Genomic DNA, 26,014 nt, shown 5'->3' on the forward strand with positions numbered 1-26,014 from the left:
TCCTCATTAAGTCCCTCATATTCCCCCCCTCTCCTCCCATCTCCATGCTTCACCTGAGTCCTGTATCTGAAGATCAAACCTGTTCAGCTCTGGCCATTCCAAAAGGAACCTTTGAAATTCCCCTGGTTCATTGAAAGTCCATCTTTTTCCCTGGAAGAGGACATTAAACCTTGCTGGGTAGTTCATTCTTGGCTGCATTCTAAGCTCTTTTGCCTTCTGGTATATTGTATTCCAAGCCCTAGGAGCTTCCAATGTAGCTGCTGCTAAGTCCTGTGTGATCCTGACTGCAGCTCCACGATATTTGAACTGTGTCCTTCTGGCTGCTTGTAATATTTTCTCTTTGACTTGGGAGTTCTGGAACTTGGCTATAATATTTCTGGGGGTTGGTTTTTTGGGATCTCTTTCTCGGGGGATCGGTGGATTCTCTCCATTTCTATTTTGCCCTCTGCTTCTAGAATATCAGGGCAATTTTCCTGTAGTAATTCTTTGACAATGATGTCAAGGCTCTTTTCCTGATCATGACTTTCAGGTATTCCAATAATTTTTAAATTATCTTTCCTAAGTCTGTTTTCCATATCAGTTGTTTTTTCAATGAGATATTTCACGTTTTCTTCTAATTTTTCATTTTTTTGGTTTTGAAGTATTGATTCCTGATTTCTGGTAAATTCATCAATCTCCCTGAATTCTATTCTTTGTCTGAAGGATTTATTCTCCTCAGAGAGTTTTCTTATCTCTTTTTCCATCTGGCCAATTTTGCTTTTTAAAGCATTCTTCTCAATAACTTTTTGAACTGTTTTATCCATTTGACCTAATCTGGTTTTTAGCATGCTATTTTCTTCAGCATTTTTTTGGATTTCCTTGACTAAGCTGCTGACTTCATTTTCATGTTTTTCCTGCATCTCTCTCCTTTCTTTTCCAAGTTTTTCTTCTAACTCCCTCATTTGATTTTCAAAGTCTTTTTTTGAGGTCTGTCATAGCCTGATCCCAATTTCTGTTTTTCTTGGAGTCTTTAGATGCAGGAGCTTGTGCTTCCTCATCTTCAGACTGAGTATTTTGATCCTTCTTGGCTCATTTGCAAAATATTTCTCAACGGTGTTCCTCTTGTTTCTTTGCTTGCTCATTTTCCCAGCCTAAGCCTGTTTTTTGGGGTGCTTCCTGAGCTTTTGGGACACTCCCACAAGGGTCTCAGCGTGTGAGGCTCTGTCCTCCCTCCTGGTCTGTGAATGACCATAAGCACCTCCCTCTGCCACGGGGATGAGGTGGGGGGGGCTAGACTACGATCAGGATCTGAATGTGGTCAGAGCCCCAGAGTCCTGTTCCAGGGGCAGAGGACAGAGCTCTGCAGTCTCTCTCTCTTCACTCCCCTCCCTCAGCTCAATGGGCTCATGCCCTGGGGGCTCCTGCTTACCGACTCTGCCTGCTTCTGTTTCTGGGTCTGGGCTCCAGAAAGACCGAGCTGCTTGCTGTGTGCCCTGAAGGCTGGGCTCCACGTGCTCGCTCTGGCAGAGGTCCCCCGCTGTTCCCCCACTTTGTGCCCAGTGTTCCCCGGGGTGCAGCTCAGGAGACTCCCCCGCTGCTGTGAGCCACAGCTCCCAGTGCCGTGGGGCTGCCTCTGGGAGGCTGAAGTTCTTTCCCTCCGGTGGGCCGCCCCTCCGACCCCGGGGAGCAGAGCCTTTCTGCTCTTTTCCAGGTTACCTTGAGTAGAAGAACTGCCTCACTGGGTCCCTTTGTGGGTTCTGTCTCTCGAAAGTTTAGAGTCCTTAGTTTATGAGTTTTTATCAGAGAGCTCCTAAGACTGGATTCCTTCTTGTCGCCATCTTGGCTCCGCCCCCCCTTACTAGTTATGTGATCTTGAGCAAAGTCACTTCACTCAATCTGAGCTTATTTCCTAGTATTAATAAAGCAATCAGAAAGGCTAAAATTCGGTCTTGGCTGCAAATGTTTTAATGTTATTATGGAGGCACAAGAAATCAAAAAGTACTCTGCATTTAAATCCAAGATTTTAAGGCAGTTGTTCTTTTCATTATCCTATCTTGCCATACTTAGCATACTAGTCAGCATAGAAGAGAGATTATCAGACATGGCTGGAGTTCCTCTATAGTCAGTCTGTATTGCACTCTACCCTCCAAGAATGGTACCTGCATTCCTCACACATATTTTCATGGTCTGCCTTTTGTTTCCCCTTTTTTTGTACCAACCATAACACAGAAAAGAGGGGCAAGGGGAGTTCAGTGACTTGCCCACTGTGAAATATTAAGCGAACCAAGGAAGGAAAGAAAAATAGAGTAGAACCTTTGGATTTTCTAGCAGTTTAAAAGCCTTGGAAATTACATGTACAAAGGGTTTCAAAATCCAGGGCAGAGAGAAGCCAGAAAGCTGCCTGAACTTTTTTTCAGTTTTCCTCTCTAACAACTTTAAATAAAAAGGCTTCTAAACAGATTCTAGAGTACCAATCCCACAAAAAGATGGAATGAACAATTTTCTAGCTCAAGATATCTGGGAGGGACTTCAGGAAAAGATCTATCTCACTTGGGTAAAAGGGGAGCCCAGCCCAGCACAGGTGGGGTAATGGGGAAGCCAGGAGTCTCTTAGCCACAGCGTAGTTCAGTAATCAAAGGCCCCCTGGTCCAGTTCAGCAGGCCAGCAATGAGGACCCCCAGCTTCAGTGCAATACAGGAGGGTCTGGGTCTGGCTAACCTTTTGCCCTCATCATCTAAGACCCCAGTGAGCAAAGCCAGTGGGCAAAGACTCCTGGCCCCCAGCACAAGAAGCCCCCTGTAACCCAGAAGCAAAACTCAACTTTAAATCATAAAAAAAAAGGGTCAATAGCTTGGAAAATAAAGTTCAAAAATTGACTGAAGAAAATAATTTCTTAAAAATAGAACTGGCCAAATGGAAAAAAAAATTCACTTCAGAAAACAATATCTTTAGAAGCAGAATTGGTCAATCGGAAAAGGACATACAAAAGCTAACTGGAAAAAAAATCTTTAAATATTAGAATAGGGCAAGTGGAAGCTAATGACTTTGACATTCAGGAAGGCAATGGAGATTCAAATCCAACCAAGAATCAGCTCCTCAGTAAAGTTGAGGATATTTGGGGGGAAAAGATGGACATTTAATGAAAGAGGACTTTCAAACTTTCCTGATAAAGAGCCTAGAACTGAACAGAAGATTCAATATTCAAATAAAAGACTCAAAGTTTCTACTCTACTCCCCCCTTACAAGGGAAGATAATTCTTGTAACTCCTGTGAATTATATTTCTATTAGGACAGTAAGGAATATACTTGGAAGGTATGAGTATAAGTTGATTTTGATATAAGGACTGTACTAGAAGGAGAAAGTAGAATAAATCACATCACTGAAGAAGCACAAAGGACCTATTATATTAGTAGGAAAGAAAGGAAGGGCTGAGTCCTGATTGAATCTTTCTCACTTTGAATTTGACTCAAAGAGGGAATATATGCACCCAACTGAATTTAAAAATCTATTTCACCTATAGGGTGAAATAGTAGGAAAAAGGAAAAAAGGGAAGAATGGACTGATAGGAGAATGTATGAAGGGGAAAGGAAAGGGGAAGCAATGAGAGAAGGAAGAACAGATTGAAAAAGGTGATGATTAAAAAAAAACCACTAATGAGAAGGGATAGGGTGAAAGGAGAAAGAAAAGTATAAACAGGGAAACTAGGAAGGAGGGAAATAAAAGAGTTGGTAATCTTAACTGACTATAAATGGGATGAACTCTCCCATAAAATGGAAGTGGTTAGCAAAGTGGATTAAAAAACAAATGGTTCCAAATCATTAAAAGTATTCCTGAGGAAGTTACACAATTGCCATTGAATTCCCACAAGTCCTTCCCCCCATTAGATTTAATTAAATCAAACTCCTTTAATTTCATCACTAGCAATTTTAATGCCTTTCTTACTTAATGGCGTTGATATGTATAACTTTTGATATAATATTGATATTTTGCCCATGTTGCTGCTAGTTTCACATATGAGGTAGGCATTCTTTTTCATCTATCTCCAGATCCCAAAAAACATACATATGTATTTTTTGCTCATGCTGTTTCTAGTAAAAGAGGAAAAGTGCTCAAAAACGGTTGAGGTAGAGAGTATATAGGATTAAAAATATAATTTTTATCTGTAGTGCTAATTCTTTAGTGCAAACTAATATAACAAGTTAAAGAAATTCTATCACCTTATTTGTATATGGTATTGCTTCTTTTAAATATAACATCAAAATACAAATCGCAATTTAAAAAAATTGGAAAGGACTCTTTGCCATATGTTGATTATATTTCCTTTGTGTTTCATTTCGATTAAATACAGATAAAAATCAAATTTAAGAGAAAAATTGTTCTTTCCTTCTTTTTAAACTTCTAAAGCAACTAAAACTAGAAACATATTGAAAGTTGCAGGAGTGAGGGAAAAGCACTCCAAAGGTACAAATATATTGGGACCGGAAGGAGAAAAAAAATAAGAATACCAGGGCCACCTAGAATGAGCTTTGGACAAACTCCTACATCAAAGATAATTTCAGTACACAAAGAAAAATGACAATTTCCAAAGCCACAATTGGAAAGAAATATGATCTGCCTTTCCAAACTTGTTATTGTTCTTTTTTACTGCTACTAGTTTCTTCTAATACAGAAATATTTTAGTTTAAAAACAGGGCAAACACACTGCTCAAATACCTTTATTATATATTTCTTTTTATTATTTGGACATTGATAGCTCTGCAAAATACTTTTCCCACCCAATCCCTTTCCACAATTCATCCACAAAGAAAAAAAATATTTTGTATCCACTTAAATCTAATAAAAAACTTAAAATTCAAAGATGAATTTTTTTCTCCAAAACATATTAGTTATTTTAAACCTCAATGCAGCATACTTCATGGCATTTCTTTTGAAAATTATTTTATCAGACTCCATTTTATAAGAGGGAAAGAAAAATTCATATCAAGAACTTAGAAAGGAAATCCCCTATTTTCAAAAAGGAAAGTTATGTCCAAGTGTCCTTTTCCTTCCAAAGATTTTATGGGTTTTTTCCTTTTTTGATAATTTAACCAGCATTTAGACAAGTTAGCTTAAGCACTGCTTAGTTATTTTGGATTTCAGCTGAAATGCTTTATAATGGTTAAAAGAAAAAAGGAATTCTTTTCAAAATACCAAAAATATTAAGACTTGATGACCACAAAAGGAAAGTTTTCTGGGCAGTGGGGTATAAATAACCAAATTTTCAAGGGATCTTGATACTAGAGTATCAGGTATGTTTGGTATGAAAGTAAGTGATGGACAATTTGAAATCAGCAATATTTCTTAATTATGAATATGAATGACAATGAAAAATATTGCACACAGTATCAAAGTCATGTAAACTACTGACAGGTCAAAAGTAAAAGTAACTACAAATGGGGGATATGTTTTCCAAAGTTCTTTTAGGGAACACATTTGGAAGAGGTAAATTCTTTGTGTAGGAGTCAAGATAAATGATTAGAAGTGTTAACTAAGAGATGGAAATAATACTTAACTCTTTTCTCTGTCCCCACCAGACAGATCTTTAGAAAAAAAATCTTCATTAATGGTGTCCAAAAGATCCAGCAAAAGTATTACTACTTATTCATCTTTTCATTATAACTGGGAGTTTCTCCTTAAAATTCCATTTAGCCAAGGAACAACCAGTAATTTCCCCTAACATTTCACACCCAACAAACTCCTGAGGGCAGTCTTCTCCCCATTTTTTCCTTTCTTGGAAGGCTTGAGAAGTTAAGCCTTTTGAGATGTTTACAAAACATATAACAGGCTATTCACTAGCAGGGTCCTAAATGAGGAAAAAATTTGCAACATGAGGAATGACTGGAATTAAACAGCACTTGCTAAAATAAATGAACCAAATACAATTCATGTTATTGTTGCCTTGATTTTTAAATCTCATTCATCTGCTTATCAGCAAAGCTGCAGTGGAGCCTCTCTCATTAATATGAAATCAGCTAGGTTCAACCATAGCAACAAATAAGAAAGAAATGCCAGTTATTGCAGTGCTTTTGTTTTAAAATCTGACAGTATTAATTAATTTCTGAGAAAGACATGTTGGATACAAAAATAATTCACTGGGGACAGATTTTGTTGGTTCTGTTGCCCTGATTAGACCAGACTAGCTGGTTTTGCTTCGGTATAAAATTCTCAGGCTCCCTAAATTTTGGATCAACATAACACGTGTCCACTGACTAGTTCCCCAAATATATTTCCTTAAAGGCTTACCTTAAGACTCAGCCTTTTGATATGTTACAGTACATGTAATCATTAATTATAAGTTAGTTGGTTTGTGTATCTGTCTAAATAAAATATATTCTCCACTACTCAATTAAGTGAAAGGCTTTGCATTTTCTTATACTGCCAGTGGCCAAACAACCTCAAAATGGGTTTGTTCCCTTGGGTTTCAACTGTTTTGTTTTAAAGCTACCCTCATTGTTCTTTGAATCAAAGTCTAGAAACCACCAGAAAATGCCACCCCTAAAGCCCTGCACATATTTGACAGCTACACATCAAATATACAACTGATGCCAACTTTGAAGCTTCTGAAATTTTTGAAAAACAAAAGAACAAAACAAAAGAAAATACACACGCACACTTTGGCACGCACACAAGCCTCAGGTTATTATTTGAACATGGTTAATGTTTCCCCCTCATCCCCCAACATTTCAAAGTCATTGTTAAAGGAGAACAACTGCTCCTTCTGCCTGATAAAAAGGTTTGTCAAGCACTGTTTTGTGTAGCAAAAGGAGGAGGTACAAATGTTAAACTGACCAAAAAACAGTTCTCTTAATTAGCACTAATTTATGCAATGCTGCAAACTTTTGTACCAGGATGACTAGTTTCAAAAACTGCTGGTTGATTAAATATACATATATATATATATATATAAGTATAAAAATTAATAAGTCAACATTCGCTGTTTTCAATGTGAAAACGATAAAATGTAATTCTGAGTAATTGTGCATTTGCCATAGAGTCCTTGCTAAAGAGACCATAAAAATAATTTTTGTAATTAAAAAAATCTCTTATTTTTACTGAGTTTGGTTTTACCCTCAAGTCTGTGTGTTCAGAGCAAATGTACTGAGTAAGCAGGATTCTGATCCATTCCTACTGAGGGCTTGGAAGTGTTGAATTTAGTTATTCCCAATGGTGTGCCAAGGGAATCTAACAACTATTTATTTAGCCTTGAGTTGTTAATATTCCAGTGCTTTGCAGCTTGGGTTGACCCCATTAACCAATCAGAACTAAAGATTGATTAGGCCCTTTAAGAATCAGTACTGCCTCAGCCATGTGCTTCATTAGCAGATGTGGTGGCTCACCAATTCCCTGCACAAAACTTTGCTGATGCACAGATGGATCTAGGCTGTGGTTTCTTTTGAGCTACCAAAGCGTCAGACCAGGGGCACTGGGGTGCAACCATAAATTTGTGATTAGAAAGAATTAGTTCAAAACACTGCACACCAAGCCAATGCTGACATATATATATCATCCTGGAAACTATCAACTCTGCTTGGATTTAGAATGGGGGCGAGGGGAAGGGGCATTTCCATAATACAGAAGGTAGCTGTGCAATAAGGAAAAGTGCATTTAAAGGTAGCTTAAAAACCAGATTAAAATTAAACTGCCATTCAGAAGCAGGAAGAATTCCATTAGCTTCTTCCCCTCCCCCCACCCCGGTCATCCGCTTCTCTTAGGCTCTATGGGTTGACACAGATGCCACCTGGGGCACCTGCTCCTTAGGAGACCGGCACACGCTACCTCCCACTTCTGGCAGGTACACAATTCTCCTGATCGACTGGAATCTTTTCTGCCAAGTTCAGTTTTACTTGGTTATTGTTCTGAACAGTCAATTGTCACCGGAATTCATAGATCGGGGCGCTATGTTCAGGAACATGAGTCAGATTTAAGGACTGATACCTACAAAAGGAAGAGAATAAAGATATGGGTAATGATTATGAAAGAATTCTAAGTTTGAACTTGTCTAGATTTAACTATTAGACTGGAGATCTATTGTTTAACACATCAAATTCACAAATTCATGAGAAATTTCATTTTAATTTCTCCCAAATAAAGCAGACTGAATTAATTTCATTTATATTTTTCAAGTGGAGCCTAAACAATGAACAGAATTTATTATTTGTAATCATTCTGCTATCCTTCATAAAGTAATTTACAACATGCCTACCCTCATCATATTTAGTCTTCCTAAATGCACAGTTTACTATTTCCATTAACTCTCTATATAATATATAACCTAGTAACTCAGTATCAAGTAAAATTGGGGCATGATACTCTAATTCAATTTCTGATGTCTCAGTTTTTACAGTATGGCTAAATTAAATTCATATGTAATCCAACCCTTATTTTTTTGCTCTTCCTTTCAAATCTCCTCACCCTTGCTAAATCTTCCCTCAAAATCACTCAAACAGATGAGTTTTCCCTCCATTTCTGTGTTCTAAAGAGAGGAGAATCAGATGATGGATAACAGGAGAAAGGTAAGCAAAAGCTATGGATAATTTACAAACTGGCTATCTATTCATGGAAGAAATGTTGAACTGACTATAAAAGACATCTATTTTCTTCCTACATAATTCATAAAGGAACTGAAAATTAAAAAGCTTGCAGAATCAGGAGGAAGCTATTATTTTCTATAAAGTGAATAATACAATATTGGTATCAAACTGTTCTTCAAAATATTTTAATTATTTTTAAAAGGTGATAAAGTTCTGTGAAGGAAGGCAATGCAAAAGAATTATATAGTTTTACCAGAGCAAACAGTGAAATTATTTACTGAAAGTCCAATACAAACTGATGTGAGAGCAGCACTGACTCTCAACTTGCACAATTCTATTTCTCCTGACTTGAGGAATAATCTCTGGTCATCATTCCACAGTGGAACAGTCCCAAATAAAGCATTAGGAATGGAGGAGGGGCAGCACAAGGTGGTACTAAAACCATAAAAGGTGGGTGCTTTTCAAGGTCTTATACTCTTTAGCCTGTTTTTTTTTAGGTGTTTTTTTTTTGCAAGGCAAATGGGGTTAAGTAGCTTGCCCAAGGCCACACAGCTAGGTAATTAGTAAGTGTCTGAGTCTGGATTTGAACCCAGGTCCTCCTGACACCAAGGCCGGCCGGTGCTTTATCCACTACGCCACCTAGCTGCCCCTCTTTAGCCAGTTTTAAAAGGTTCTATATGGCATTAGAATGAAGTTAAAATCAGGAGCAAACAAATGTATATGCCAGTATATAAAAAAGAGTAATGACATTCAGATAAAGAACTAATGGATTCAAAATGCAGATCACTTTATTCTGTTTTTGTGTTTTTTCCTTTTGATCTGTTTCTTCTTTCACAACTGTGAGTGATATGGAAATTTGTTTTATATGACAGTACATGAATAACCTATAGCAACTGCCTACCATTTGAGGAAGTGAGAAAAGCAGGGAGAAGAAAATTTCGAACTCAAAATCTTGTAAAAATAAATGTTAAAAATTAGATTGATATATAATTGGGAAAAAAAGGAAAAATAATTTCAAAATTCTAAATAATTTCTAATTTCTAATAATAAGTGGAACAGAGGTCCACATAGAATGTGACTTTGAAGAATTCAAGCAGCAATTCAGGTGTAAACTATTAGATATTTAAATTATCAAAAAGCAAACAGGGGCAGCTAGGTGTCAGAGTGGATAGAGCACCGACCGGCCTTGGTGTCAGGAGGACCTGAGTTCAAATTCGATCTCAAACACTTAATATCTAGCTGTGTGACTTGGGCAAATCACTTAACCTCACTGACTTACAAAAAGGGGGGAAAAAGCAGCTGTTCTACTTTATCCCAAGTCATAGTCATTTGATAAACATGGGGAAAATATTGACAAAGCACTAAGAGTGCAATTATATAGGCCCCCTCCCCAAAAAAGTGCTCAAAGGTTGAACTAGAGACCTCTAAAGTTCCTCTTAGTTCTAAATCTTAAGTTTCTAAGTAGTTAGCATTTAACACCTTTATCTATCACTCTGTATTACCTAATTTAATGTCAAGTCAAGGGTGAACACCTACTACAGAAAGATTAAAATTTTTTTAAGATTTTCAACTGAGTGACGCAAACAATATGTTTATAAATGTTTATGTTATTAAGATTTTTTTCTTATACTGAACACCATAGTTTGAGAATAGCAAGAACTCTTTTAACTAGCATTTTCTTGATATCTTTACTTTTGAGAAAGGAGGGGTTCTTTCTTACCATTCTGAACTCCTATGGTAGTAATAACCCTCTATAGAGGCTGCAGATTTCTGGAAGCAGATGTAGTAGAACCCAGCAAAGGAAGCACCACTGATGTCTTTGATTGTATGGTCTGGGACTAGGAATTGTTCCTGTACAGATGAAGAAGATGACTTAAATCAATGGAAAATAGCAAAGCCTTCCAACAATGAGTCTGGTTTTCTTGGACTACCTTAAGTCATGCAGTTTGAAAAGGAATACCACTGTTGGGCTGAAATCAGTTCACTGTGTGCACTAAGTAGCAAATACAGAGTGCTTAAATATTCTGAACATCTACATACTACCAGTTTTCACAACATCTTAAAATAAGTAATGTTGTGAGTTCCCTTGACAATAGCCACTTAAAAGATAGTATGATCTTTCCCCCCAAACCACAGGTTAAATGACCCAAGGAAAATAAGTCTTTACTTCACTAAGGAACCTCACCAGAATATTAAAAATATGTCTACAGGGGCAGCTAGGTGGCACAGTGGATAGAGCACCAGCCCTGGAGTCAGGAGGAAATAGGACCTCAGACACTTAACAATTGCCTAGCTGCGTGACCTTGGGCAAGACACTTAACTGCATTGCCTTAAATAAAAAAGAAAAAAAACCCCAAAAGTATGTTTACAGCAGTTGCCAAACTCAGTACCATAGCTTCAACAAATCAGAATACATTAAAATTAACTGGGAAATATTTACAAAAATACATGTTAATTTGAGATTTTCTGAGTCAATATGAAGTCCCAGGGATCCCTTTCTATTTGAGTTTGACTCTACAGGTCTAGAGCAATGGCTAGATCTGTGGGGGTCTCTGGAATGTTTAGAAAACAAATTTCCCAGAAAAAGTGGGGAGCCAAGATGGAGGCATGAAGGCAGCATTTCCCGGGAACTCCCCCCCCCAACTCCAAAAAAACAAATGATGGCTCTAGCCAAAATTTAGAGGGGCAGAACCCACAGAGGACAAATACCCCAGAGGACACCCACTCTAACCTGCCACCAAAAACAAAAACCAAACCAAAAAGACCCTTCACCAGAATCAAGAGAAGGAAATCACTCTTGATGACGTTATCAAAATAAAGAAAAAGGAAGTTATTATTTTCATGCTAGAATCCAAAGGATAGACAGATATATTCTATTAGAGATCAGACAAGAGACTACTTGGAGGACACATGGGCATTATATGGTAGTCCCCAGGTCCAAACGATGAACATCTTTAAAAAAATTAAATTTTAAAAATAATTCTAATAAATTAAAATTTTCCCATTTCCCCACATCTTAACACAAAACATTTTTACCACTTAAATGAATTAAATTTATTTTACAACTTTCACAAAACCCTATGAGAACATTAAGTGAGCACAAATAGCTAGGTGTGGGAATTATCACTGATCTATAGAAATAGGTGAATTCCCCAAAACAAAAAAAATTACTATGAATTTGAATATATATATATATATCTCACAACAAAAAATTGCAATTTTGCTAATATATGATTGTATGCTACAACTAAATAAAAAATAGACAAGATATTACAAATAGAGCACACAAACATTTTTATGAAACAAAAAAAAACAAATGAACAACATAGACTAGATGGTTTGCACCAAAGACTGAGTAGAAAACCCAAATGCTATTCTTGTTCCCATATTTCTTGCATTGTTAGGGATAAGAGATGTTAATGTATTACACTGAGCCCAAGAGATGGAATATGGTAGGTAAAAGGTTTGATTTAAATAGCAACTGAGATCTCTTGTTAAAATAAGCATCAATAGCTCGCTAAATTTAAGGGGACCAAGACCATCTTTAGCCAAGAGTATGTAATACCATATGATAAAAGAGAGGCAGGGGAGGAATGGGGGGAGGGAAGAAAAGCAGCATCAAAGAGATCTGGACTGGTGAAAAAAATTAAATTTAGAAAAAAATTCCAACATCATGAGAGTGATTTAATATTAACTTAGATAAGAATAAACATGCTGATCACTAAAGTCTGAATATAAGGTGTCCCAAATGTCCTAGTACACAATTTTAAGTTTTTAGTTCAACCTATATAAATCGTTTGAGAGAATAGTAGTTAGAACGTGCATGCTTTTATAACTACTCTTCTGGATCTGTGTTTCAGTTAGCCAATGATATAAAAACAAGATGCATTCAATATTAAATATGAGAAATCTTTGGTAAGAAGGAATTTTCTCTGAAGAATGGATACATAACTTAAATTACAGATAATAGTGAAGCCTAATTCCCTGAGAGACTACTCAAAGTACAGTACTTACCTTCCACCTCATGAAGACATAATCACCATTCTTCAGTTCTTCATAATCGAAGTCATCGGAATTAAATGATTTTGCATACTGGTAAAAAGCCTGAAACTTGCCCTGAAAGCAAAAGAAAAAAAAGCACAATGTTTTCCACTAACAAAATAACATTTCAGAATTGTATCCATATTGTCTAGGCATAACAGTTTTCAAATTTTGACAGTCATAGATTCAACTCAAAATAAAAAAGAGACTAAGATTACATACATTAAGATAAGGTTTACTATCTGAGTCATTCATATTGAATCCATATTAGGTCTCAAGAGTACCTATTTGGATTCCTGCCTCAAAAACCAAAGGAACATAAACATCAAATAATGCATTCTTTAAAAAACATTAGAATAGTGACAGAAATCAAGGTTAAAAACTAAAAGTTAAAAAAACAAAAAGTAAATTAAATCCTGAAGGAATACAATTTAAATAAATCCCACTCTTCAGACTGAAATATTATTGGTTTTAAACAAAATGATTTTAAACAATTGTTTTTAAACAAAATGGGTTTAAACAAAACCATTTCACCAAAAATATGAACTAAATTTACTTTCAGTAGAGAATAAAATGAAGAAACATTTAAGTGCTAACAAAAATAGGATACCAATTCATTTTCACAACGTAAGATTCTCATGGTCAAGAAATTTTCAGAGTGAGACATATTACTCCTAATGGTAGCAAAGTAGGATATTGAAACCCAATTAAATATTTTTAAAACTCTAGACAAAATGGAAAGAAAGGGATAGCTGGTGAACTCACTGGATTGGAGTTTTATGATTAGGAATCACCATATAATAAGCTATTTGTGTATGTGGTGTGTATGTAAATAAATATGCCTATCCATGACATTTTGTAAACTTGTATTTTTGATATCTTATTTGAACTTCATAAAAAACTATTATTGATTATGAATAAGAGTTGACCAAGGCATAGAAAAATTAAGAGACAGACTTCCATCAAATATAATAATATGAAATTCCCCAGAAAAGTTTTAAAAGGATATCAAAATGAAGCAATAACCAATAAAACCAAAGGAAACATCAGTCAGCAACTCCAGTTCAAAAGCCTCTGGCACTCTGACCATAGGTTGGTGCACAGAGATGGAGAGGAGGAAAACAGGAAACTAAGATTAGCACCATATTCACAAATGGTTGTTTGGTCCTTCATACTCAAAGAGGACCAAAAATGTTATTACTCTATAAGGATCAATATATATATATATATATATATATATATATATATATATATATATATATATATATATATATATATATATGTCAAATTGTGGCTGCTAAGATCAATCAACATGAGCTAGGAAGGGGTATGTTATAAACAAAAGACACTATAAAATCATTTTTAGTAAAGAAAAATAATTCATAACCATGGAGAGGGCAAATCTAGTGAAAAAACAGAAGCAGTCATTACAGATGATTCTGAGAGTTTGGTAATGAAAATAAGGATATGGACCAACAACTTACAAGGATGACAGAATCAAATGAAAACTTTAAGGACAGGGAAAACCTATGAATACAGTCAAGGGAGAAATGTCCAATAGCCAATAAATAAAGTTTCCAGAGAATATAGGAGGAAAGAACATCAAGGGCACAATTAGAAGGATTGATGCTGACACAGAAAAGGGTATTCTTTCCTCAGAAAAAATATGAAGAGGGATTTTGAGATGTGATATTGAAAGGGAAGGATTTCAAGATGGGATATTCTTGATTTTCTCAAATGAGGAAGCAAGAGAAGGAAATAGAGGGCAAATTAAATAAAATTAATTTGCAACTGTAAAGACCCAATCGGCACAAGTGTGATTTCTTCCAGCTCCATCAATCAGTATGAACAGAAACTGATCAAACTAGCATGATTACGAGGCAAATATATTTCCAACCCCAATTAGGTACACTTTACCCTATGGCTTAAAATATAGAAATAATGGATTGTAAGCCATAGTCCAGAATACAAATCAAATTTTTAACCAACTCTTTACTTTCCAAATTTGCCTCTCTTCTGACTATACCTTTATTGGTATCAACCTGTATATTTAAGGTCTTCAGCTTCTTACACAAACATCTCCACAACCTCTAGCAATGTTTCTTTAGTTCCTTCTGGTTAGGATCATCTGAACCCATATGAAACATTATAAGTAGATAATGGTTGTCAAGTTTGAAAAAACTCAGTGGTTTCTCTATCAGGGCCCTAATATACCTAGGAAAATAGCATTATTTTACATCGGTTGACAAAAAGAGCTGATCCTTAGTATGCCTCAAGAGTTATACCTCACCCCTCATTACTACTACTTCTAAGGCTTATGAAAATAATTATGAAGCAAGGGCCACATAGAAATAAGTCTTTTAAAGGAAGACTGATAAACCAGAATCAAGAGCTAAAACAGGCCACCAAATTTATGAAAACCAATGGAAAGAATAAAATTCTGGAATACCTATTTTTGTCAATAAATAGAAACTTTTAAAAAGGCAACTGACTGGTTTCAATTATACTGAAAAGCTAGTAGGAAAATGCCAATTTTTTTTTCTTGGCTATAAGAGAGAAAATGAAAAATATTCTAAGTTTTTCCTGGCTACTCTCCATTAATAGGAATAATTGTCTCACTTCTTAATGGCTTTTCTTTCCACTAAATTATCTGAGTTTTTCACACACACACACACACACAGCCTCTCTCTCCTTCCTTCTCTCTCTCTCTCTCTCTATCCCTCTCCCTTCAATGGCCTAACACAGAAGTTTTTGCTCTGACCAGGTGTTTAAATAAGTGGATTATGGAAAAAAATGAACGTCAATGTTTATATTATCTGTTTTCTGCTCCGTCATCCTTTGTCAAATTTTAGATTTACCTTTCTGTCCTTGGTGCCTCTAGCAGGAAGAAGATTGAATTTAATAAGGTTATTTAACTAGTACACTAATTCTAGGATTATTTGCTCATTTAAAACAATGTTCAAATGGATCAAGATCAATGATCGCAATTTAAAAGTTCCTTCTCATGATACAGATCTTACTCTAACCATGTTGGCCTTTCCTGGGCAACTCCTGTTCAGTCTTCTCATAAGGGAAGTCATTTAACGTTTTGGGGCGCCCTTCCTTGTTGTTTTCTGATTTTGAAAGGGTAATCAGGGGAGCATTTCGGCTACCCATCTGTTATCTCTCTCCATGTGAACAGCACATCTTTTCTATCACATAATTGCTTAATGACATCTCCTGTTCTACAAAGTTTCTTGTCAATTATACCTTGCAACCTAGATATATCTACCATGTGCTTTCTCTATGTGATGTTCATTAATATTTCATAGACTGTTGAATTTCACATCCTTCATTCTATCAAAGTGATCTTCCTAATGCTCAGATCTGACCATATCCTACAGACACACACATTTCTCTCCCCTAACAAACTCCAACAGGTCATTCACTGTACCTCCAGGAACAAATATGAAATTCAGTTTGGCTTTTAAAGCTCTTTCTAACCCCATCCTCCCAGTATTCTCACATCCTAAACTTCCCACTGAGATTCAGTAACATTAACCTCTTGGCTGTTCCTGAAATACAACATTCCATCTTCAGACTTTGTGTCAGTTCACTGGTCATACCTCACGGTTGGAATTCTCTTCCTCTTTGTCTCGGCTTCCTGGCCTCCAGGAGTTCCTTCAAGTCTCAGCTAAAATCCTACTTTTTGTTAGAAGCTTTTCACAATATCCTATATTAATGCCTTCTGAAGGCATTAATCTTCCAGTTCTATTTTATATGTGTATGTAAATATATATAACACATATATATGCATAAATAGTACATACACACATATTTATATAATATACACTACTCATGTATCTTATAGTTACACATAGCTATTTTGCCTATTTTGAGCACCCTGAGGGTAGGGGTTGTTTTTTACTTTCTTTGTAATTTTGAGCTTAGTACACAATCTGGCACATCAAAGTGTTTGTTGACTGCCTCCTGGTTTCTTTGCCATCCTTGAAGATTCAGCTCAAATCTCACCTTCCACAGGAAACTTATTCTGTGTGTCCAAGCTATGGACCCTTCTCTGAGATAATCTCATTTACCTTTCTGTAGGCATCTCAACCTCTATTTAAACAGAATTCATTATCTTTTAACCCAAATTCACTTATCTTCCAAATTACCCTATCCTCTTATCACCTCCTACAATCCTCCTAATCACCTAGGGCTTCAACTTTATTGTCACTCCTGACTTCTTACTCTCTTTTACTCACATCACCTATCAGTTGTTAAGACTAGATTCTCTCTCCCTAGTCTCTCTTGAATCTGTCACCTCTCAACTCACTCTGTCCTAGTTCATTCCCTCTCCCCAACCTGCAACTCTCCCCTACACTAGTTAATCTCCAAGTCATAAGACTCTTGGTTTTCCATGCCATTTCTCAAAAGCAGTCTTAGTGACATCCAAAATCACAGATTAACCATGTCACTCTATGCTGCTCAATGAATTCCAATGGTTCCCCTACTAACATCAGAGCAGAGGTTTTTAATGAACACAGGTTTTCCTGACTCACACCAGCACTTTATACATTGTGTCACCAAGCTTGAAGTAATGAATATAAATTGTGACATAAAAGTCACAGCTGGGGACAGCTAGGTGGTGCAGGAGATAGAGAGCATTGGTCCTAGAGTCATATCATATCTTGACTATCTTACACAAATTGCTGGTTTCTATGCAGATTTGTTAAATCACTTAAAATCTTATAAAAAAATATTGAGCTTCAAAAAAAATCAACTGAATCAATAATTTTTATTTTAGCTTAAACAAAACTAATTTTTGCTGACCTAACTGAAGGTGAAATATCAAAGTAAAGGACAATATTATATGGCTAATAACATATAGGCTAATAACAATAGTCACTATTTGTACAGTTTCATGTGCCTACTAATGCTGTACATCAAGCACTTTACAAACATAGATTCTCACAAGAAGCCTGGAAGGTTGTAGGTGCTATTACTATATCCATTTTACAATTGAAGAAGCTAAAGCAAACAGAAGTTAAGTGACTTGCCCAGGGCTTCAACAGCTGTTGTGTCTAAGGAAGGATCTGAATTCAGGTTCTCCTGACTCAGACTAGCACTTTATACATTGTGTCACCAAGCTTGAAGTTATGAATATAAATTGTGACATAAAAGTCACAGCTGGGGGCAGTTAGGTGATTCAGAGACAGAAAGCATTGGTCCTGGAGTCAGGAGGACCTGAGTTCAAATGTGAACTCGGATACTTGTGCTCCCATAGTACTCCTTCAGATGTTTCAAAAACTCAAGAATATTCCCCAACATACTGGGTGGCCACTCTGAATCAAACATGAGGAAGATGCCCACAAGTCTATCAATTGTGGATGGATTTCACTGCACTGATGGAAGAAGTATTCACATTAATAAGATCATCTTTGAGTATAATGGAACAAATCCTCATTTTGCTCATACCTTTAACTTTCAATAAGAAAACAGAAGTGTGATCAATTAAGAGAAGTTGTTTTTTTTTCTCTTTTGGTCTGGAAATGCTGAATAGCCTAAAAGATCCTAAATCTCATTACCCTGAGTTATCAAAATGTCATTGGAAGGGTCAAAATGGATTATTCAAGGAGTTACTCACCCAGTGTTTACGATCTACATCCTCATCTGCATCCCACTTTCTGGTTAAAAATGGGTGCTTTTTGCTGATTATTTCCCCTTCAAAGAAGGTGGTAAGAGTTGGGTATTCCTATAGCAAAACAAAATATTTTTAAACTCTTAGCAAAAACTCAATCTTTTTCATTTGAATACTTGGATGAAAATTAACATTCCTAAGCAGTGATCTAAAATAGTTAAAATCTATAGATTGGAAACAAATCTACAGCAGAGGCTGTAAACCCTTCATTTTATTCAAGCTAGCCACTAATAATAGATAGACTCTCCCGTGTTAGGGCATTTTAAAAGTCTGATGCCAGAAGTGCAGAATCACTAATCAAAATATTTCTGTCACAGGAGCTTAAATAACACCTTGGTAAAGCAGATTATAGCTTAGTGTGTCTTGTTTTTTCAAAGAATAGTTTCAAAGCAAACTAACCAAAGTAAGTGGTTACACACTAAATGCTTAAGAACTAAAGCAGGACAAGAACAGCTTTGATTTTATATACATAAACAAAAAAACAATTCATGGTTTCATATTTAAGCCTCATCCATTCTATTTTGAAAAAAGAATATGCTCATTTTATTGTTATCAGTTGAGATCAGAATAATTCTGAATTCAACTGATATCAAATAAAATGAGCATATTCATATATACAAAAAAAGAGCAAGTCATATGGGTGTGGGTGTAATATGTATGTGTGTGTCTACATATATATACAGTCAGACCTGTAATTCCACTGATATAGGGAACTCCCAGTGAGGAAACACCTCTCTCCAAAGTAGTAAAAGCACCTGTTCCACCACTATCTCAGAGAGTTGTCTGGGATCAGGATCAGACTGCTAGTATATATTCAAAGAGAATGGACTCTTAAGTCTTCCTAGGTCTCCTTCTCTGCTCCACTCCCTTCCAAAAATACAAATAAGGCCACATTTTTTAAAATTCTCTATAACCTCTTATGGTGTTTTCAACATGATAAAAAATATTCAAAATGTCAGCTTTATTATTAGTTTCCCCCATGCCCCCATTAAAGAATTGTGACAAAGAAAGCCACTTTTCTCCCATCAAATGCTTCATACAATTTAGCATTTATATAAACAGCTCTCTTCTTCCTCCATTTTCAGTGCATTATACATACCAACACATATGTATATAGATGCAATAGTTTCTTTCCCTCAATAATGTCAAAGTTCCAGAGAAAACTTTGTTTGTTGAATTGACTATACTATATCAGATTAGAATAAACGAGGTACACACAATCCTAAAAGTTTCATAAAATCAAGAATGACCTTTACTATGTTTACAACTTATTTAAAAAGATCTAATGAATGGAAAAATTTGTTTATTTTTTAGAGAGAAAGCTTCAAGAAAATATAAAGCAAGCAGATATCCTATTTGTTTATATATAAAGATTACCAATTAAATGAGTAATCTAACTTATATTAGAGTTATTTGTGGTCTTCTCTCTACAAGACTAAACTCCTTGGGGCTTGAAGCTATTTTATTATTCATGTTTATTTCTTCCTCAACAATGAACACAGTGCACAGTACACAATTTCTCTGTTTAAGAGTGAATAAATTAGATGAAAATGGAAAATACTTCAAATATAAAATTGTAGTCTTCATGTTTTTTTTCCCCCACAAGACCACAGATTACATTTGACAAGAAATAATAAGATTCACCAATAAAAAGCATTAGGAATGACTTTCAAAATAAAATTTATAAAACTACCACCCTTGAATATAAAAGAAACCCTCATAAATCCTCAACATTTCTATATATGACTAGGAAGATAGAGCTGAAAGAGCTAGAAAGAGAAATCCCATTCAAAGTAACTTCAGACAATATAAAATACTTGGGAGTCTACCTGCCAAGGCAGACTCAGAAACTTTTTGAAAACAATTACAAAACGCTTCTCACACAAATAAACTCAGATTTAAATAACTGGGCAAATATCACCTGCTCATGGATAGGCTGAGCTAATATAATAAAAATGACAATTCTACCAAAATTAAACTACGTATTTAGTGCCCTAACAATCAAAATTCAAAAAAAATTACTTTATTGAGTTAGAAAAAATTGTAAGTAAATTCATATGGAGAAATAAAAAGGTCAAAAATTTCCAGGGAATTAATGAAAAAAGTGCAAAAGAAGGTGACTTAGCCCTATAAGATCTAAAATTACATTAAAAAGTATCAGTCATCAAAACTGTCTGGTATTGGCTAAGAAACAGAGTGGTGGAATAGACTAGGTGCAATAGCAGGAAATGATTATAGTTATCTGCCATTTGATAAATCCAAATTGTCCAGCTATTGGGATAAAAACTCTCTCTTCGATAAAAAACTGTTGGGAAAGTTAGTATGGAAAAAACTTGGATTAGATCAAGACCTCACAACCTATACCAAGATAAGATCAAAATGTATACAGGATTTAGACATAAAAAATATTATAAGCAAACTAGGAGATCAAGGAGTTTATCTGTCAGATCTATGGAAAGGGAAGCAGTTTATGACCAAGGAAGAGATGGAGAACATCATTAAAAACAAACTAGATGATTTTGATTACATTAAATTAAAAGGCTTTTGCACAGACAAAACCACTATAACCAAGATCAAAAGAAATGTAGTAAATTGGGAAAGAATTTTTATAACTAGTATTTCTGATAAAGGACTCATGTCTAAAATATATAGAGATCTGAGTCAAAAAACAAGCCATTCCACAATTGACAAATGGTCAAAGGACATGTAGAGGCAATTTACAGATGAGGAAATCAAAGTCATATGAAAAATTGCTCTAAATCATTACTGTTTAGAGAAATGCAAATTAAAGCATCTCTGAGGTACCACCCCACACCTCTCAGACTGGCCAACATGACCAGAAAGGACAATGATCAATGTTGGAAGGGATGTGGGAAATCTGGGACACTAATACATTGTTGGCGAAGCTGTGAACTCATCCAACCTTTCTGGATAGCAATCTGGAATTACACCCAAGAGGCAATAAAAATGTGCATACCCTTTGATCTAGCAATACCACTACTAGGTCTATACCCTAAAAAGACCATGAAAATGGGTAAAAAAAAAAATCACTTGTACAAAAATATTCATAACAGCCTTGTTTGTGGTGATAAAGAATTGGAAATTGAGTGAATGTCCATCAATTGGGGAATGGCTGAACAAATTGTGGTATATGTACATTGTGGAACACTCTTATTCTATTAGAAACCAGGAGGGATGGAATTTCAAAGAAGCCTGGAAGGCTTTGCACGAATTGATGCTAAGCGAGATGAGCAGAACCAGAACAATACTGCGGACCATAACAGCAATATGAGGGTGATGTTTAACCTTAATGGGATTTCATCAATACAACAATCAGGGACAATTTTAGGGTATCTTCCATGGAGAATACCATCTGTATCCAAAGAAAGAATTGTGGAGTTTAAACAAAGACCAAAGATATTTAATTTTTTAAAAAAGGTATCTTATTATGTAATTTTATTATCTCTTTTATTTTTTCCTTAAGGATCTGATTTCTCTCTCAACACATTCTATTTTGATCAGTGTATAGCAAGGAAACAATGTAAAGACTATCAGACTGCTGTCTGTGGGGTGTGGGGGGAGGGAAGCAAGATTGGGGTGAAAATTGTAAAATTCAAAAAACAATTAAAAAAAACTACCACCCTTGGCTTCTAAAAATGGACAGACCTGAAAAAGAAGGCAATTAAGGCCAACATATTTAAATTAATATTAAGGAGGGAAACAAAAGGTGGTAGAAAAAAACAATCTGTATTTCAAAGGTCAGAATCAAGTCCTAGATACACTACTGACCTTACTACTCCTCTGTGACCCTGCTTAAAGTCCTTTCGCACATCTCTGGACCCTACTTCTAAAATGAAAGGATTAAACTAGATGAACTCTAAAGACCCCTAATTATAAAAACCTTAAAATCATATACTCCAAGAGGGTCAGAGACATGACAATGCTTATTAAACTGACTACCCCACCCCCGACTCCCCGTGCCCCCAAATAAAAACAACTGATTTCTCCTGCATAAGGTTCATAGTTTATATTTTAGACCTAGAAGTACCTTTAAGATAGGTATAAATTCAATCCCCTCATTTCATAGGAGGGGTGAAACAAAGGGGCCAGAAAGGGGATGCTAATATGCTTTAAATCACACACTTGAAGTACAGGGACTTAACACATCTTCTGATGGCAAAGCTAAACACCTTCCTATTGTCAGTAGTCTCCTCTTTCCTCCAAAGAAGAAAAAATGGCAGTAAATTATAACTTATAAATTTTAGCTAGATTGATTTCTGATTAGGTGCCTCTAATAATTTTCTAGTGACCTGTCTTATTAAATTCTGTTGGTCATCAAATTGGACCAAAAGGCATAAACCCATATTTTTAAAGTCCATATTTTGTCTTTCCAATTTGTTATCTATATCTAATGATCTATTTTAGTTATCAGCACAAATGTCAAGATAACGGTAATGTCATTGGAAGGATGAATTCCTTTTAAATAGGCTAAACAGATATGAAAAGATTTTTTTCTTCATACAATACTAAAAGGACAATGATCAACACCATGTGTAATTTGTCTTAGCCTTTTTCAAAAATCGTAAGCAATTTTGCTTAAATCCCCTTTCATTGTTTAAATAATTACAAATATGAATTATGGTTTTCTTAAATTCATTCACTCAAATATTTGCTGACTACTATGGATCTAGTACACTGCTGAATAATGTAGGAGAAAAAAACTATATATGATACTTGTCCTCTAGGGCCTTACGATCTCAAATGTGAGATAAAATAAAGAGATAGATGAGAGTTTCAAGGCCTAACCAATCTCAGCACCAGGGCATGGCACCTAATTGGCTCAATACTACCCTCAGGTACAAAAATGAAATCCATGTTTTCATCAAAACGGGAAGCTCCGGGGAGCTAAAAATATTTATTTTTTTAAACATGTCCTAAAACTTATAAAAGTCTTAGAGAATTGCCAGGGAATACTAAGAGAGTAAGGGCCTCGTTTGTCTAAGAACAAGAAGCTAGTATGTGATAGACACAGGACTTGAACCCAGGGCTTCCTGCCTCCAAGGCTAGAATCCCATCTAACAAACTTCGAAATCCAATTCCTTTCAATCTTTAAGTTAAGTGCCTTACCACCTATATGCTGGCCAAGGGGTTTCAAGACCTGCATTCAGAATCTGGATGTGATCCTGGGAATGTAGCCACCTTCTCAATGCTCTAGGTAAATCTCAGACCAGTTGTTCTCAAATTTCTTGGTCTCACATCTCTCCATTCTCTTAAAAAAGAATGAGAACCGTTGCCCCAAGATGCTTATATGTGTGGTATCTATTGTCATCACTGTTTATTAGTAATTTAAATGTCTTGGCATTTATTATGAAAATAAGTTTTGATCTAGCTGACTCCATGAAGGAGTCTCTGAGAACCTCTGGTCTTCCAAGATCACAGTTGGAGAAAGATAAAGGTGCCGGAGAGTTTTCTTCACCTGGCAGTGTAAATGTTTTACATGCTAACTCTTGTCTCTTAACAAGGACTTTAGAAGGTAACATCCTGTTGCCAACTTTCTAATTGGCATCTTCCAAAGTTACTTTTAACTGCTCCATCTGATGGCTTTTCTCAGTTCTTTCTCCTTGATTGGTCTGCAGCTTTTGACACTCTTAAACTGTTCCATCTTCCTGGAAAAAGTCTCCTTTTCCTCATCAACCAAGCATTTATTAGGCATCTACTTTGTGCCAGAACCACAGATACAAGCATAAGGACCTTCTAACATTCTCCTTGAGAAGACCTTTTTGTCTGACCACTCTAATGCCTGCAATGTACTGCTTCCTCTTCACTAAGAAATTGTCTCCAACACTATGGTAGGAGTAACATTAATTACTCATCTGGTGGGAACTGAAGGATCAAAATTTCCTGCCATATGGGGTAGTTTTTTCACCAAAAAGGCAATGAAACCAACCTCAGAGCATCTCAGGGGCCCTTCTCAGTTTGATGTATGTCAGCAAATTCATTCAGGTGTACAAACATGGCAAATGCAAAGGTAAGGGAAAGTATAGCTATTTAAATCAACCCTGTCTCTGATGAATATCCTTTTCATTTAATTGTTGAGTAAGTATGCCGTACTCAATTTACATGTACTCTATTTTATTTCATTCTAAAACTGAGCCTGATCCATCAGTATTTGGTGTATTTTGGAATGCTCTCTTGGTTACCATGATGACTGAAATTAGGAAAAGATTAGGATAAAGGAGAGGAAGATAACTGTGGATGCCTTAGTGGCCTAGTAACTAGTATGGTCATACTTCTCAATAAATATGCTAAGCCCTTTCAATGGGACCAGAAGGATTTCCCCAATGATCTGGTGGGCTTACTCTACCAGGAGTTTAAGGTTGATAGAAAGAAAAGGTACTGTCAAGGGCTAACATTTTATATCTGAAAAACTAGATAACTGTCAAAAGGAAAATGATGACAACTAGAAACTTTCTCCAATGAGAGCCCTTGGTTTACCGTATTACTCCATGAGACGGAGAATGCCTTCATTCACCAGAGAGATCAAAGGCTGGATTTTTAAACTACTGAGGAACTTTAGGAGGTTGCAGGACAAATTTAGAACACAACTTTATGAGTTTCCAAAATGACTGGTGAAGTCGTGGCTTGGGGATATCAAAGAAGACCTACTTTTTCAAAGTCATTAAATTACTTGATGGGGATCTATCATTCTTTGTACCTTTGAAAGTAGCTAAGTCATGTATAGGTGATACAATAAAAATGAATTCCCTTTGTAACCCATACTCTGACAGGGTTCTTCAAGGGAGAGGGCAAAATTACCAAGAAACACAAGGCTGATGGATTGGCTCTATGATTTGTGTACCACAACACCACAACCATCCCTACCACAATATACAACCTATGACTAGCCAATGGATGGAGACATCATAGCCTATATTGGGAGCTGAGCCCACTACTTTTAAGTTGATTGATATTTCCTTTGTCTTCCTCCATTAAAAATAATCCTAAGTAGGAATTTTGTGGGATAAAAATACACTAAACAAGATCTTCAGAGACTGGATCTGAGTAAAATCAAAGTTTAAGTGTTTTTCTCAAGAAAAAGGCAAACTCCAAATCTCTTGGATCAAAGAACTGCACCCAAAGGACAGTCAAACAAGATTATATAGGTCCTAATGCAGGTTCTCCCTCCCTAACCACCTTCTCCTTTAACTCACTGGCTGAAAAGAATGAAATGTTTTCATAATTTTTTCCCACCAGATGGTGAGGTAACTTGGGACCTTCCATTACTATCTTAATAAAGATGAATAAACTGTCTTCCCAGTTTGCAAAAATAGTTTTTATCATAAAGCAGGTGGTTCTGAGCCTCCTTTGGAATGTAAGGTTTTCCTGACCAAAAACAGTTTTTAACCTTGAGAGTACTCCACAAGGAACTTTCCCCACACAGAATTTTTCCACTCTACTTTATATATCCGCAATTCCATGTCTAGTGCGTGAAAGAGAGTTGGCATTTAATACATTTCCTTCCCTACTTCACCATCATGTTTGAACCAACATACTGACTGTTAGTGTTATAATGACATATCAGGACATCTGAGCAAATATGAGGTTAGACTGACAGCCAGACTACAGAGGTGCCATATCAAGTCCTTGTATGAAACTCCAGGTTTATGGCATTTCTGGAACACATCACCCTAGGGTGACCAAGGCTAGGGTCATTCTAACTTTAAGGACCACAGAAGACAAGAA

The 26,014-nt window shown here is 35.9% G+C and overlaps 1 protein-coding gene across 1 annotated transcript in view; it reads right to left on the minus strand.

Annotated features, from left to right (window-relative positions):
• Positions 1–3,884: 3,884 nt before the first annotated feature.
• Positions 3,885–26,014, minus strand: part of GID4 (GID complex subunit 4 homolog) — a 33,446-nt gene continuing 11,316 nt past the window's right edge. Inside the window, exons 3-6 of the mRNA XM_074208446.1 lie at positions 18,218–18,325; positions 12,565–12,666; positions 10,271–10,401; positions 3,885–7,954 (exon numbers count right to left, since the gene is read on the minus strand). Of these exons, the coding sequence (XP_074064547.1) occupies positions 7,891–7,954; positions 10,271–10,401; positions 12,565–12,666; positions 18,218–18,325 (405 nt within the window). The 3' untranslated portion in view covers positions 3,885–7,890. The remainder of the gene's footprint in view (positions 7,955–10,270; positions 10,402–12,564; positions 12,667–18,217; positions 18,326–26,014) is intronic.

Source organism: Macrotis lagotis, chromosome X (assembly GCF_037893015.1).
Source record: "Macrotis lagotis isolate mMagLag1 chromosome X, bilby.v1.9.chrom.fasta, whole genome shotgun sequence".
Classification (NCBI taxonomy): Eukaryota; Metazoa; Chordata; class Mammalia; order Peramelemorphia; family Peramelidae; genus Macrotis; species Macrotis lagotis.